This window comes from Ananas comosus, linkage group 2 (genome assembly GCF_001540865.1).
Source record: "Ananas comosus cultivar F153 linkage group 2, ASM154086v1, whole genome shotgun sequence".
NCBI classification, from domain to species: Eukaryota; Viridiplantae; Streptophyta; class Magnoliopsida; order Poales; family Bromeliaceae; genus Ananas; species Ananas comosus.
Genome location: NC_033622.1, coordinates 14,255,521 through 14,272,624, shown reverse-complemented (window position 1 = coordinate 14,272,624; position 17,104 = coordinate 14,255,521). Strand labels below are relative to the sequence as shown.

At 35.4% G+C, this 17,104-nt stretch overlaps 2 protein-coding genes and 1 long non-coding RNA gene across 4 annotated transcripts; 1 reads left to right on the top strand and 2 right to left on the bottom strand.

Moving 5' to 3' along the window:
• Positions 292-3,764, bottom strand: LOC109703538 (glucomannan 4-beta-mannosyltransferase 9-like). Its single transcript, XM_020224189.1, has 9 exons — positions 3,522-3,764; positions 2,728-2,826; positions 2,310-2,562; positions 2,066-2,176; positions 1,824-1,960; positions 1,495-1,608; positions 1,180-1,379; positions 770-964; positions 292-646 (listed from the first exon to the last, which is right to left on the bottom strand). Exons 1-9 carry the CDS (start codon positions 3,729-3,731, stop codon positions 481-483), a joined length of 1,485 nt encoding a protein of 494 aa, XP_020079778.1. The 5' UTR covers positions 3,732-3,764; the 3' UTR covers positions 292-480.
• On the bottom strand, positions 9,502-14,426 carry LOC109703530 (glucomannan 4-beta-mannosyltransferase 1-like). The gene is made up of 10 exons (XM_020224177.1): positions 14,329-14,426; positions 13,849-14,210; positions 13,587-13,685; positions 12,189-12,441; positions 11,711-11,821; positions 11,120-11,256; positions 10,691-10,804; positions 10,317-10,516; positions 9,843-10,037; positions 9,502-9,672 (listed from the first exon to the last, which is right to left on the bottom strand). The coding sequence occupies exons 1-10, from the start codon at positions 14,336-14,338 to the stop codon at positions 9,507-9,509; spliced, it is 1,647 nt and encodes a 548-aa protein (XP_020079766.1). The 5' UTR covers positions 14,339-14,426; the 3' UTR covers positions 9,502-9,506.
• On the top strand, positions 9,551-12,646 carry LOC109703546. 2 transcript variants are annotated; one of them, XR_002213983.1, is made up of 2 exons: positions 9,551-9,638; positions 10,730-12,646. It is a non-coding gene; the product is annotated as an uncharacterized LOC109703546 (long non-coding RNA). The 2 variants fall into 2 exon arrangements; XR_002213982.1 differs by having other exon boundaries at positions 9,574-9,675.

Below are 17,104 nucleotides of genomic sequence, written 5' to 3'. Positions count from 1 at the left end.
GCTTATTTATCCTCTAATATAGAGCAGTGTCGCATTATTGCATGCAAGCGTACATTAATACAACTAGACATTAGCAAGGAACCTTAAATAAAGAATCTCCTTTGTAAATTGTGTATATATATATATAGAGAGAGAGAGAGAGAGAGTAGGGCTATTGTGGTATTAGGAGTACAGTAGTTCTTGTGCTCCTAAGTTTCTAACCGCCCATTAAATTTGATGGATGGTTAGGGTGAGAGAGAAAAGACAAATTGAAGAGAAATTCAAAGAAAAGAAAAATTAAGAAATCCAATTTCTCTTCAATTTCTCTTCTCTCTTTCACCCTAACCACCCATCAAGTTTGATGGGCGGTCAAAAACTTAGAAGCACAAGGATTACTGTACTCCTAATAGTATGTAGCCCTACTCTCTCTCTCTCTCTCTATATAATATGCTGATGTGATTTTGCATTTAAATCCGCCTACTTTTCTCATTTTATTCTTATCTACTTCCCGCCGGGGACGACGATGCCGACGTAGCCAAATCCCATGATGAGGAAAGATACAGCAAGCGGGTAAATGTACAAGAAGTAGTGATCGGTTCGGTACAAGAAATCGTATGTTGCACACAGTATGAGAAAAGCTGCAATTCCGAGCTCTGCAAAATTAAACCTGCAGGGATAAATAAAAAAAAAAAAACCCAATGTTTAGATGTTTATAAAGTAGACATAAGGAATTCAATTTCGTAAACTTTGTTAATAAAAACATCACACATGCAGTTAATTTATATATCACCTTTTCCAGAACTCGGTACGTAGCTTGTTAACAACAGTGACTAATGGTTTCGTCTTCATCGTGTCACCTAATTTCTCAGTAACCACCCACTCATTCACCCGGTCCGCTTCCATCAAGCCAATTATAACAGCTTTGAATCGGTGCCACGACATGACGTTCTCGAACAAGATCCAAAATGGAACGAGATGAATGGAGCTGCAGCGAATTGTACAGCCGATTTTAACAAAGAAAAGCTAAAACAATTAGTGCACTTATCTTGCATATATATATATANATATATATATATATATATATATATATATATATATATATATATATTTCTAATTCTGAAATATTATCTTGTTACAAACAACGAGTAAAAAAAAAAAGAGTCGAACTCAACGAATACAAATGTGTTACTAATCTCTTACGTGGGAGTCCCCACTGCGTTGAGAAGGGTAATGGCTGCTGGAATGTAAACGACTCCCCATCGCGGAATTTCGATTTCGGGGAAGAATACGGATACCGGTATCACCACGCAGTAGAAGAAGAAGGTGACAATGTGGGAAATAATTCTCCGAGCGAGGAAGAAGTTGTACAGCAAAAATAATTTCTTGTGAAATGGCACCTTCTGCAGTTCAATTTTTTACGTGTCTCATTAAAAACAAAATTATAGCTTTTCCGCACATGCAGATAGCGCGTGCGCACATAACGAGAGAAAAAAGAGAGAGAAAAAGAGAGAAAACCTTAGCTTTTATGATCTCCATTGCAATTTTCTTAAATAGATTCGCGGGTCCGCAAGACCATCGGTGTTGTTGAAATCGATAAGCTTTGAAAGTGCTGGGGAGTTCGCTCTTAACCTACGAAACGAAGTAAAAAAAGAAAAACAACATAAAATTTGCAGCTGATCTCTCGCGCTTAGAAATGTAACATATTATATGTTTTTAAATTTAATTTAGTCAAGATCCATTAGAACTTAACCATTTTAAATAGAACTTTCGTGATTACACATAATATTTTTCTACTTAATGAAATATTCTGCGACTTTGCTAAATGAAATCCTGCAATTTAGTACCTTAATTCCACCGACATATAGAAATTTCCAACCAGCAAGAGTTGCTCTCACTGCTAAATCCATGTCTTCTACTGTTGTTCTTTCTTTCCATCCGTCGACTTCTTTGATAGCTAAGATTCGCCAAACCCCGGCCGTCCCTGAATTTGACCAAATTATTGTCTATAGTTATCCTTTTTCTTAAAAAAAAAGAAAATATTTTGTTTTTAGTATTTATCTTAAGAGAATTAATTGAGTATGCTCACCATTAAACCCGAAAAATGCTAAGGTTGATGAACCGGATTGTTGCTCAATTTTGAAATGGTAGTTGAGAGACATCTCTTGTATTCGTGTCATCAAGCACTCATCAGCATTCACTATACATAATCATAAGTCACCGCGCAAATTGTAAATTATAAATTATAAATAACTCAGTAGAGTGATCAGCTTTTTTAAAAAAAATTTTTTTTTATAGTTTTCTGAGAATAAATTTGTAGTAAAATATATTACCGAACTTCCAACGAGCTTGAACAAGAGCAAGTTCGGGATTGTACATCAAGAAAGGTACGGTTCGAACGAGAAAATCAGATTCTGGTTGAAAATCGGCATCAAATATAGCGACATAATCGCATTGCTGCACATAATCGATCTCCATCGCGTCTTTCATTGCGCCCGCCTTATACCCATTCCTATTATCTCTTGATATATAATGTACGTTAATCCCCTTTCTCACCCATTTCTCGCATTCTTTTTGCACCAAGTCCTGCAATTATTTTTCAAAAATCTCAATTCTCAGGACTTTTAATTGTACAAACCAAGTCTAAACCAACATGAACATTTTCTTTTAAAAGTTGCATTAGTACTCTCTACTATCTAATAAGTTTGAAAAAAGAAAAAAAGGAAATTATTGCTTGCGATCGAATCGAACCCTAGTAATCAAGTCCGTCGAATCATCTAGAACTTGAACTATGAGACGATCTGACGGCCATACTAGATTACACACTGCTCCGATGGATAAACGGTAGACCTGCAGAGATATTGAATAGCACAATTACTTGCACGTTATTATGAACATTATTACAACAATATAAACCACGAGCACTGAGTGAAACGAAATGAAATGATGTAATGTACAATTGTTGCACGAGACATGACATCATTATCCAGATTTTATTAATTAACCTGATATGATCCACATCAACATTAGTTAGGCTGTTTGGTCGGATTCTAGGATACAGTAGTATTATTCGACAAAATCGACTGTTTCTAACATAAGTGGTAAAAAATTTAACTATCAGCATTTAAAATTCTAAGTTTAAAATTCAATTTTTTTTTTATATTTTAAATTATGTTTGTTTGTAAAAAAAAATGCATTATTCAGCAAAGTGCAGCAAATTAAATAGTGTTAACAGAAAGAGTACTATATTGTCTTAATACCTTCGACAGCAGTGTAACATCCTTTTTTTTTTATGTGGTTCAGAATTTTATCTCTGATGCTCACGAAAAAATTTTAGAATGCATCAGTTATATTGCTGATGTGGCGTTACCGGCCAACAACGAGAGAACCATTGTGATTAACACAAAAGTATTTTTATTATTCCTTTTTTTTTTGATTGAGAATCCTGGCTTGGCACCGCAGCAGGGGAAGTTAAGTTTTTTATATTTAGTTTGCTCGTTGCTACTGGCGAAAACGGGAAGGTTAGGTATAAAAGCGAAACGCACCTCGCGCTCATTGTACATGGGAATCTGGACGAGGACCATGGGATACGCGGCGGAGCCCAGCTCCTCGTCCTGCTTGATGGGACCCCACTTGTACACCTTCTCGGGGCGCCGCCGCAGCAGCTTCACGCAGAGCGCCACCATCCCCATCGCCACCTTCTCCGCGAGCAGCATCACCGACATCACCAGGCACGCCACCACCAGCCCCCTCATCGCCGGCACCACCGCCGACCCCCTCACCTCCCCCCATATCCGCCCCAACCCACCCGGCGCCGCCGCCGCTCCCCACGCCCACGCCCCCTCCAACGCCGCCCTCGCGACCGCCAGCGCCGACGGAAGCGACGCCTCGGCTATGTACGCACCACGCACACCAACTGTTCGGTGAAATTCCTCACAGAAGAAAAAGTAATTTTTTTTCAAAAAAAAAAAAAGAGAAAGAATTCTTTTGGTGTTGGTACCTTGCATTGTCGTGGGCGCCTCTTCGTTGCTCTCCTCCGCGGGCGATCGACGGTGGAGAAGAGCCGCCGGGGTATGTGGCCTCTCATGCCTTGCTTGAGCTTTTTATATATATATTAAAACAAAGAGCATTATTTATCGTCTAATCATTAACGTGGCAGCGTTCATGCAATATTGATCTAAGCTTTTTGGCCTTCTTAACATCATGTGAGAATAGGTCTATCAAATTTGAATTATTAAAAAAGGATGATGATGATGATTATAATTTTTCCATTGCTCTGTCATTATTTGCAGCTAAATTACAAACGAGGCAAAAAAAGATGAAATAATTCGATGTGGTAACTTGTAACATCGTGCGTGGAATTATGTTCTGCTATTGCAATATTCTATCATGTGTGAAATTATACCAGGTTAAAAAAAAAAGACCATAAAGCACACATGGACATTTCTTCTCATTCATTGTCTCTTTTTTTTTTAACTCTTTATCGAACGTTGACATTAATATTTCCTTATGTCTTTTTTGCTTCTTTCATTTAGTTATAGGACAACTTACTACGTAGAAGTTTGAAATAAAAAAAGAAAAAAAAGATAAATTTCCTAGGGGAAATGTTTTAATGCGAGAATTAATTCTCTGTATTGTTATATTATTTCAAATTGACCATCAGTTCATGCCATGGATATTAACTACTTATGAGTGTTGTAGGTAATAAATTGCAGTATGTGCAGCTATTATTCTAGGATGGTAGATCTAGGACACAAGCTAGTACTAGAGGACAATATTGAAAACTTTGATACCATCTGATTCAACCACATTTTTATTAATGACATTAGATATTAGGTAGTCATTAGACGCACTTTACCTTCTTGAAACAAATTGTCGATTTTACTTCTTATATTACAATTTCTTTTATCTGCTAGGCATATCTTCTAACACTATTTTCCAATTGTATTACTTATATGTCTATACACATGAGAATGCTTTCAAATTAACCATGATAAAAAAGCGCACTTCTCTTTTTCTTCTTCTTGAGAAAAACAAGCGGCATCTCCACCTATAGTTCACTAGTTTAGAAAGAGGTGGAAAATGCAGCAGTTGTGTTACTTTTTAGAGAATGATGCACCTTTCTTATGCTAAATGTGCTAATACATCAAATGTAAACCATCTAATGCTGAGATTCAAATATTTTAATTTAGAATTGTTCCATAAGAGACAAAAGATAAATGGGTTGTGTTGGTGGAAACGATCTGGCTCCTTCGCACCTGTTATGCTATTTCTGATTATTTTGTTCTATGAAAGTGCCCTAATTTTCATTGTCTTTTCTCTTGATTTTTTATTTTATCAATTTGCATCGTGCCAATCAAATAGATGATCAATAATAGAACTATAATGTACGTATTATTGATTGAGGAATAAACCAGCTTCAACATCTTTACGGTCACTAGGATTTCTAATAATACTGCCCAGGAAATAAGTAGAAGGCAAGTTTAGGGCATGTGGTTATTGTCATCATCAAGCCCTTTTTTTCATTGGATCTTCTCAAAGGCCTAAAAGAGGACAAGTTGCCAGTTGCAAGTTGCAAGCCTATCGGAGGCACGTCATTTGGGGATCCTAAGTCACACTTGGTTTGCCATAACAAAGATATATAAGCATTTTTCACCAACTTGTGCTATTATGTGAATTAGAGGAAATAGTGCAGTTTCTTTTTGGTTTTCATTAGTTATTCTCCGGTAATGTTTATGGGAATAAGTTTAGACTGCTTGTTGGGGTCAGAATAATGAAAAACATGTACAAAGTGATTGACAATATCAGCATCACAACCCTATATATTTGAAAAAATAAAAATACATACAATAAACAACCAACAGTAGTGATACCGTAATATATAGTATATTGTGTGCCACATGCCTATTTGAAGTAGAATCACAAAATTGTCACTGTACAAAGTGACTAATGATGCAAGAAGCTCGCTTAATGTGTGGACACAAAACTAACGCACGGGCTTGATTTACCAGGACATAGCATATCATTGATTTAGGCCTTGGGAGCATGATAGTTGGACTTGTGCAAAATAGTGAACTTACGTGACTCATGAAAAGTGGTTAATGGCACAATTACTAGAGAGTCCTATTATTGTGAAATAGCAGGACTTAAGATAAATTGATTGGTAGGCACTGTTAGCTCAGAACTTAATGGCCTAAGCTTTTGGTTTGCATGGGTTCAATGTGTGTCAAATTTAACTTCAGTTTCAGTTGTAACCTGTTATTTCCCTTCCATATATATGTTAGTCAAGTTTTTGGCTATCAAGTTTTTGTAGCCAGAAATGATATCTGAGTAGTTCTAATATATATATATATATTTCTTTTCAAACATGTTTTTTAAATATTTATTCACATATACTATGAAAATCTTACTTAACTGCGTAAGTTTCTATGCTCTTAAGTACTTTGCCATATTTCTATGCAAAGGTTGATGCCTGAGTAATTTTTCAAATTTGAATTGAATGGAAACCTGTTTAGGGAAGACCAAAAGGAAAAATAAAATTGTCGAAAAATTTTATAAACCCATCTTTTTTGTCTCACTAAATAAAAGGATGAATACATAGATATGGATTGTTATTGCAAGAATTTTTAAAGCAGAGCAATAACCATCTGAATCATATAACTTGTTCTTTTATGAAGAGAGAAACCCTTTAGGCAGATGTAAGTTGTTCTTACTAGATACTTCATAATGATGTCTAACTTAATGGGAATATAATTAGCATTGGGTTCTTTTTGGACAGAAATTTGGCTTGTCCTGCTAGGTGATACAAGAGTTTCTGGAGAAATCCCTGTTATTGCTGTGTATCAGATCAGAGAAACTGATTAATTTTTGACAGTTAAATTCTTTCTCAATATCATGTTAAAAATATATACAGTCAGGTGGTATCATGGAGTATTACGAATGCAGTGATTCATTTATTTAAGATATCTGGCCAGCTGCTTCACCAATTGCATCCTCTTCTAATGTAAATTTTCAAACTCCCAGAAAATAATTCGTTTGTTCTCCATCCCTAAGAAAAAGAATAGGTGTTATCCGCTCACATAAAGCTGGAGGAGAATGACCAATTTCCTCATTAGCTCATAGTTTCTTATTGCAAGTGTTTCTCTTGGAATACCAAAGTTTATTCCTAACACTTGTAGTCTCAACCTCCTAAAAAAGACAATTGAAGGAAAAGAAAAAAAGCGAAAAGTGTATAGAGATCCGCTGAACTTTACCTCTTTTGCAAATAGGCACCTGAACTTTCAATTTTGGCAATTACATGAGCTAAACTTTACCAAATGTTTCAATAGGTCTCTTCTCACGTAAAATTGCTAATTACATAGCTGTTTTGATTGGATGTTGTACATATAATCCTGTAAGACTGCAAAATATAAATAAATTTATTTTTTTCTCTTCCAATTTTGATAATTAAGCATGACAATCGAAGAATAGGTTGAACCGAACTTCAATTTTTATCTTTTCTTTACATGTTAGAGTACCATATATATATATATATATATATATAGAGAGAGAGAGAGAGAGAGAGAGAGAGAGAGGCTGGTATGCTTCTGGAAGCACGGAACCCTCCGTGCTTCCAAGTCGTTTTTGATGTTGGGACTCTGGAATCGACGATCGGCTCCGTTAGACTTGATTTAGAGTATTTGAAGTACCTAGAAAATAAATTTTGCGATTTTTCGGTATCATTTGCTTAGTGATTGAAGAGGCTCAAAATCAACGGTTGAAAATAAAAATCTTATAAAATGTGATGATATGACATTAAGATTTTAGATCAAAGATATTGATCTTGTTTTATATAGTATAAAGAATTTTCTATCAAAATTTCACATGATTTGAAAATTTCTACACCATTAAACTTGCAAACGACTCACCACGACCATTAAAATTATTGATTTTGTGTCCTTCCGATCACTAGGCTGATGATATGAAAAATCGTAAAATTTATTTTCTAGGTACTTCAGATACTCTAGATCAAGTCTAACGGAGCCAATAGTCGATTCGAATGTTCCAACATCGAAAACGACTTGGAAGCACGGAGGGTTCCGTACTTCCANCCCCTCTCTCTCTCTCTCTCTCTCTCTCTCTCTATATATATATATATATATATATATATAGTGTTTTGAAGCTTTATAGAACTGTGCAGTTCATGCAACCGAAATAATTGTGTAATTAATAACTATAATTGAAGTGCGGGGTCTTTTGAATTATTTAACAAAGTTTAAGAGTTCGAATTTCCAAATTGCAAGTTTAGGCACCTCTTACAAAAGAGCCAAAGTTTAGGGATCTTTGTACATTTTTCAGGAAAAAGAAATCAACATTTAATTCATAAAAAGGTCGGATAGTGATGTTTGTAGACCTCTCCGTATGCATAACTAATGGGGGTTTCTAGACATGTTTCACTGTCATTACTTCTGTATCTGCATCCTCATTCGTTTAGAGCATGTTTGTTTCGCCGAAACTGGACTTTTGGTTGAAGTGAATTTTGGATTGAAGTGAAGTTCGGTGAAAACTACTTCCCCGCTGTTTGTTTCGTAGTTATGGAAGTAAAATTTTATTAGTTCTGTTGTTTGTTTAATAGGAAGTATGTGATGTAAAACTATAATTTATGTATAAATAAAAATAATATAATTATATTTTTACATAATTACAATTTAATTTAAAACAACTAAATTATTTTTTTATACATAAATTATAGTAATACAACAATAAAATTACAAGGTAAAAAAAATATTAATACTTAATTAATCAATTTTTATCATATTTTAATTGTACAAACTAAATAAAGAAAATACTAAAACTTAACTAATCAATTTTTATCATATTTTAAATATGCCAACTGAATAAAAGAGTAATTAGTACCATAATATTAAATATATTTAAATATAACTATCTTTACCTAGTATATTATTTTATTATTTTTTCTTCACCTCTCTTCACCATAATTGACTTTGGTCCACGATGGGCCAAAGTCAATTGTGCCGTTTCAGGTTAACTCGAGTTTCGACCGTAATTTATTTACGGCGAACCAAATGACAGAAGTGATCATTTATGGCGAAAACGACTTTCCCCCTCTCCACATCCGCCCCACTTCCACCCAAACAAATATGCCCTTAGTGAAAAAAGAAGATAGAAAGACAAAATATATTCCACATATTTCTCATTGATCATTGAAGAATAAATAGATACATTCATTTGATTTACAATATCATAATCAACATTATCACATTATATCAGGACCAGTCTGTCTTTGCTTTTACTGCAATGATAAACTGCATTTCTGCTCTTCTTTTCTCCATATTTAGCTGCAAATCGTCTTTGTATGACTTCCAAGAATTGGCTTTGTATAGTTTTTTGCTACAGAAGTTGAATGGTTCTTCACTGTATCGAATTTGAGAGCAACTTTTGCTAATGTCTTATAAAAAAAATGCAGAAATCGCAAAAGATTTTCTTGTATATGAATAAAGATGGTGGATGAAGGCATTAGCCTAACTGCCTTATTTGTTGGTAGGGATGATTGTACCAATATAGCCGAAACCCATGATGAGGAAAGCTATGGATTGAGGAAAGAAGTAGATGAAATAGTAGTCCTTGCGGTAGAAAAAGTCGTAACATGAACACACCATCAGGTATAACCCAACGACAAGCTCCAGGACATGGAATCTGGTCAGTAGAAAAAAGAAAAAGGTTACATTAGTAACTTTTTCTATACTCATCAAGTAAATAAATGATATTGAATTTTACTATACGGTAATGGTTTAGTTGCTTATTTCTGATTTCATATAGCAAATGTTGGTGCATTACACTGCCGAAAGTAATGTTGATTGATTTACCTGTCCTTAAATTTGAAGTGAAATTTCTTTGCAACATCAAGTTTGGATTTTGTCTTTAGCATGTCCCCCAACTTCTCTGTAACGACCCACTCGTTTACTCTCCCTGCTTCAAATAGACCAATAAAGACAGCCTTGCACCGATGTAAGGACATGACGTTCTCAAATAAGACCCAGAAGATTATTAGATGAAATGACCTACACAAGACAAATGAGAAACATAATAAGTAAGATTTTCTTTATTCTTTTCTAGTTTTTTTTACTGACTAAGGGGGGAATCATGGGATATTTTCTATCATATTAAACAATCTACACCTGTTCTATCTATATTCAGGACATTTTTTTTTCTTGGTTGGTATTAGAGGAAGTATGAGTGGTTCTTTTGTGCAAAATAGTGAACAAGTTCTCTACCGAAGCACTTTGATCTTTGAAGCATAAACTAAGGAACATTCTGATAGAGAAGTGAAAGCTTCAAACCTTGGAGTTCCAACTGCATTCATAAGAGTAATTGCTGTTGGAACATATGCCACCCCCCACATGGGAATTTGAACTTCGGGAAAAAAAACTGAAAATGGTATCACCACACAGTAGAAAGAGAAGGTGACAAAGTGCGATATAATCCTCCGAGCCAAGAAGAAGTTGTAGATCACAAAGAACTTCTTCCATATTGACACTTTCTGCATAAAAAATAGGATGAAAGGTAAATTCGAATTTAATGCTCTTTCTAATCACGATAGTAACATGCTTAGACAAAAGTGTTGCCATGCATAACTGAGGAAATGCTTTATTATCCATTTATATTTTTGTTCTACAGTAGTTGGATAGTTTCTTTAGTATTTTTAGATACTAACCTCAGCCTTTACAATATCCCACACCATCTTTCTGAACAGATTTGCTGGTCCACATGACCAACGATGCTGTTGATAACGATAAGCTTTGAATGTGCTTGGTAATTCACTTTTGACCTAAGAATCCAAAAAGTTACCTCATGAGAACAATATCCAGCTTGTTGCCAAATTATTTATTTGTCAGGTTATCTTTTTTGTTTTGCAACTACTTGCGTTTCATGCTAATGAAATACTATGTGATTTGGAATTAAGTAATGAATCTTCAGTTTATGATGTTTAAAACTGTAGTAGGAGTTGCTGCTGTTGATAGTTAAATCATGTTTCTGATGAAATGCATCCATTATATGTAAGAGTTCCCTTTTTTGAAAGAAATTTATATGTAGTTGAAAGCATCTATTCTTATGGAAAAAAAAAAAAAACAAAGGAGTGCACCTTGATGTTACCGATGTATAAAAATTTCCAACCGCCAAGACCAGCCCTGACTGCTAAATCCATGTCTTCAACAGTAGTTCTATCTTTCCAACCCCCAGCTTCATTTATGGCGTGGATTCTCCACACTCCAGCCGTACCTATATCAGACAGACAAATGTACTCTATGAAATTTCTGCAGCTTTGTATCTGCACTACACAAAGACGGACTGTTATAGATCTCAAACGTTTTGTGTTTTGTGCCTCTTTACTGCTTGCTTTCTTTCAACTGTATTCTTTCCTGGTCCTCATTCATAGTTTTTCTAGTTCAGTCAGAATACCAGGTAATCTGTTTGTTCTGTAAGCTGAGTCTTATTATGATTTCTGGAATTTAATGCTTATCTGTTCTTTTGGTTTCTCTTTGTAAATTGGTTGCAAATTGAGTAGTCCGAGCAAGCGAGTTTATCAGGTGATATTACATCTTTGTTGTAATGAATTTATTTGTTGTTATAGTATACTGGCTCCCTGTTGCACCTGTAACATGTTCCTTTATTTTTCTTATTGTGAGCAAAGTTATGTTCCAATATGCAGATTAGCTCATAATAAGATTCTTACCATTGTAACCGAAGAATGCGCACGAGGTGGAACCTGATTCTTGCTCTACCTTGAAGTGGTAGTCCATTGACATCTCTTGCATCCTTGTCATCAAGCACTCGCTTGCGTTTACTAGAGAACCATGGAGAAATATCTTATTAGCATCTTCCCAAATTATAATTTTGAATTCCAACTTAGCACTCTATAACGATATTTATCCTTTTGAGTGCCTTCTTTTGTATGCCTAAGCGAGAGCATTCTCTAGAGGGCCGTCTACAAAGTTTTTTTACACACCAGGTAATCTCATCATCCATATGAAGGAGGCAATGCCATCTATGGTCCACCAATTGGCCGATCTGATAGTTTGCATCAACTTTTCCTTCGGATGGGCAGTGAGATCAACTAGTATGTAGAAAAATCCTACATAACGGACCGTAGAGAACGCACTTCTACACTCTCTATATCTAATGCATGTGTGAGCTCATTCGCAGGTGCTCACCAAACTGCCAACGAGCTTGAACGAGCGCAATGTCGGTGTTGTGCACAAGGAATGGGATGGTCCGCAAAAGGAAATCGGGAGCGGGTTGGAAATCGGCATCGAGCATGGCAATGTACTCGCAATCTCCGACGTAGCTATGCTTCATCCCTTCTTTGAGAGCGCCTGCTTTGTACCCGTTCCTGTTGCTCCGCGTCTCGTATTTTATGTTCTTCCCCTTGTTGAACCATTTTGTGCACTCGGCTTTTACGAGTTCCTGGGTGTGTTAGTTCACAATGTATTAGATGGGCGACTCACAAAAATTTAAAATGTACTCGGTAAAACCAATCAAATACCTTTGACAATAATAAGTAACTCCAAGAAAAACAGGTGGGTGATAATTAAGATTATTTCAGGAAATCCAGAGAACATGCAGATTAGCAATTTGTTGGACATGTGAGTATATATATTTATTTCTAAGACAAGGGACTTGTTGAGTAGTAATTTTTTTTTTATTTTATTTTGTACAATTCTATTCCAATGAGATCCAATCACGAAGAATAAAAAGCAGAAGCATGTTACAGCAAGTGTTTAGCTGCATACTGCCAACATTCACGGTCACAGCCTACGGATGAAATAATAAAAATAAAAAAAAAAAGCTGCTAAAACTTTGCCCTTCAATAATATCCTGATTACTTATATATATATATATATATATATATGTAAATTAATTAAATTCTTTTGTATTACATACGTCAATAATTTTTGTAAATAATTGTTTATTATTATGTTAACGATTTATTTATAAAAGCAGTAATTTGGGAAACCCATTGGCCATTGTATAGGTCACAACAAATATGGAATGCACGCTGCAGCCACAATGTCAAAAGCTAGCAGGTCCACGTATGAGGCATTGGGGGCCCAGGATATACAAAGACACATTAATTGAAATGAATAGTTTTTCACATTTCTCTGCACTTCTAACTATCAAATGTTCAATTAATTAGCTAAAATGAGAAACTTGGCTATAATAATAGCTTTTAACAATTCCTTCTCCGCCTCCAAAAAAAATAATAGTACAAAATCCAACTTTGCTTTTTAATAATGTATTATTATCTCAGTTCGCGTGAGGAAAAACAAAAATATTTAGAAAATAAAAATTGAGAATTTGTGCGGATTCAGCGCCTATTCAGCAGGAGCCAATCGATGAGACGGACCACGGGATGCACAATGTGGGACCTCCCATCAACAGCTTTGCTGATTCAGCGAGCCCAAATCAGCAAAACAAAAATAAAAAAATAAAAAATAAAATTCTTCACGAAATTTAAAATTTCTACTTCTGTAAACTAATACGGCAATTGGGCGCCCAACATACAGAAAAACGGATCTGGCATTGCCAAGATTTTTAGATTCGGATCTAACCTTTATGGTCGGGTCGGTTGAATCATCGAGCACTTGTACTATAATCCGATCCCCCGGCCACACCAAGTTACACGCGGCTCCTATCGACAGCTGGTACACCTGCCAACACGCGCGCATGCCATTCATTGCTCTCACCCAATCAGAATTTGAGAGATACTAAAGCTTCTTCAGCAGGTTGGATGTTCGATCTCCCATTTTATTTTTTAAAAATTAAGTGTAAAATTTATGTGAAAGAAAAAAAAAAACAACAACAACAGCATACCTCCTTCTCGTTGTACATGGGGATCTGGACCAAGACCATGGGGTGAGCGCAAGACCCCATCTCCTCGTCGGCGGCGATGGGGTCGCACTTGTAGACTCGATGCGGGCGCCGGCGAAACACCTTCGCATAGAGGCTTATGATCCCCATGCCCAACTTCTCAATGAGCACTATCGCCGACATGATCAAGCACACCGCAATGGAGAGCCTCACCAGCGGCACAATGACGGCCGACCGCAGCTGCCACAGAAGCTCGCCAACTCGGCCCGGAGTAATGTCGACGGCAGTGGCGGCTGACGATGATGACACAGTGTCGTAAATTTGCGCAATCCATAGCGCAAGTCTATGCCAAGACTTATCAGACACTGTGAAACACAACACAACCAGAATAAATGCGTCACCTCCAAAATTCAAAATTCTGCGCACCAAGTTACAGTAAGCATCATAAATTGAGAAGTATAAAGTGGTTTTAATAAACTGAACCTTGCTCCATCCCTCTAACAACACTGTGCCCAAGTGTTATTAGAGAGAGAGAGAGAGAGAGAGAGAGAGAGACTTTGAAGGGGGTTTAGTTTGGTAATGGGGGTGTGTGTGTGTGTGTGTGTGTGTTTGTGTGTTTGGGGGATTATAAAGTGAAGGAGATGGGCCAATAAAAACAAAGGCCCAGGAGCCACTTTGTCACCACTCGAGAAATTATTATGGGTTATTATTTATTTTCTATTATTACTTTGTTATTAACTTGGGTGGTGAGGGGTATACAGTACGTGGGATTTTTTTTTTTTTTTCTCTCTCTCTCTATTTGACAACTGGGTAATCACATGGGGTGAGGTATGTACCCCTCGAGCAACTTGACTATTGGCTCGAGAGATTTATTGGTTACTGTTCTTTCTTTTTCTTTGTTTTTTTTTAAAAAAAACTCATTATTATGGTCATTATCGGTTTGCTTTTATCGTCGGAGAAATGTAGTTAATTAAGTTTAATATTACTACGTGTATATATATATATACGTGGGGAATTAGTCTTGTTTGCGGAGGAGACCATGCACCCAAAGTGTTTGCTTGGGTACTTTGCTGAGCATAATAAGATGACCCACGTAATAATTAATAGCTGTGTGCTAAAATGTGCAAAGGTCAAAGGAATAGCTGTTTCCCAGCCGTGGATTTCTTCCGTATTCAGCTAAAATTATTTTTAGAACCTAGCTAATTGGCTGATCGAGCTCTGTGAATTTTGTGTATTTTGTCGTCGCATTTGTCGGAGTATTTTTGACAGTATATACGAAGCAACCTACTATCAAAGATCCAATAAATAGTGTGCAGTACGTCGTCGACAGTGGAGCTCTTCGTTGCCGTCCTAAAGCCCCGTTCAATTTGCAATACTTAATTTTGTTTGAGAGAAGAAAAGCATGTTTATATCGAATCGTTGGCACTAATCATTACACGTAAAGTGTATAGACCCCATATATTTCAATTGTGAGTCAGTCCAATCGATCTCACGTCATTTCAAATATGACTCGGATCAACCCAATCTTATGTCATTTTGAACATGACTCGATCCAATCCGGCCTCCCATCACACAGGGTAAGATGCTGGTCTATTTAAACCAACAATTCAGCAACCTAAAATTTTTCTAAGAAATAGTTCTAAGATAATTTTATTGCTCTAATGTTTACTGAGAAAGGTTAATGTCCGTGAAAAACAAACAAACAAAAAAAATAAAAGTTAAAATCCATGTGTTTGCCTCAGCATGTTCTGAATTTTTGTCCACTCTCAGATTAAATATTTGATCGTGGCTCATGAATAGATAGAGGGTATACGAGGGAAACACCCTTTATCACTCTTTAATATATAAGTATAAATATATAATAATGAGGGTTTTAGGCATGTGCAATCCACGTGATGGGAAACTGGGATATTGTATGCTACTACGGCTATTCAATCAAAACTCAGGATTGCGTCCAAATTTATAATCTAGGAGATCACCAAAGTGATGAGCTAGGTATGTAGTTGATCACATTATAAAATGTACGACTTCAATAGAATTAAAGTACATATTTTTCTCTTAATTTTTTGTGAGAGAAAAGTTATAATTACTAGCTTTATATAATCAGAATATCAAACTCGAGACCACTCCCCAAAACAAAGAAAAAAGAAAAAAAATGAAGAAAAAACGGTTGGGCTCTTAAAATTATTAATGAATTATTTTCTATAATGTTTATGTCTCAGTAGCATAACATATATTAGAGTCAATATTAATTCTAAGTCCTCTTAGCTGTAAAAGTGTTGAATATAAATATTAAAAATCTTATTTTTTCTGATAATTTAGATTTTTATAGAATACTAATTATTGTATATTATTTAATTAGTCTAAAATCATAGGGGTTTAATTAGATCCCCTCCAAAATGAAATTGATTATGTGAAACAAGACAATGTGGCAAATTCGCTAAGAAAAGATTATTGGGAACATTCCTCTGCCCTTGTGTATAAGGTTAATTACTTAGATCAACATGCATGGTAAAGTTATAATTTTCCATATATATGTTGCCTTTTCACATTAATATTCTTTTTAATTGCCCAATATGCATGTGAATCAGGAGACTAAAAACCATTTCTTTTAGCTGTGTCATTGGATGCTGATTTTTTTTTTTAAGATAAAAAGAGAGAGAGTAAGCGACAATATACAGATATTTAATTAACAGAGATCGTAACTAGCTACGTACATATAATTAATATGAGATCTTATGGCACTCTTCTTAATTAAAGAAAAGCCCACAAAAACTTGCACTCGCTAAAAATAGGAATATTAATCACATACTGCACAAGCACATTTTATTGAAAAGTACTTTTCTTTATTAATAAATTTTATAATATGTTACAAACTCTATATTTTAATGGTTAAATTTCAATCTCGAAATTATATGTCATGCTTTCCTCCTCGTAATTCATATTTTTTATTAACTAATTGTCGCCACTTATGTAGTAAAATTTATTTGTAAACATAACATAGCTTTCTTTTTTTGCTTGTAAAAGTTTGAAACAGCAATCTTCAGAACATTAGCAAGAGATTAAATCGATGTACTTTATTATTATTATTATTATTTTGACGAAGAAGAAAAAGAACATCCTGTGTGCGTAGTACCACGTAATCAGCAACGAGAGGATTATATTAAGATTTTTTTTCTTATAAAATTAATATTATGAAAGCAAATCGGAGAACTATCTATTTATAAACTGACACTAACTTGTCGTCTCAAAATCCCGA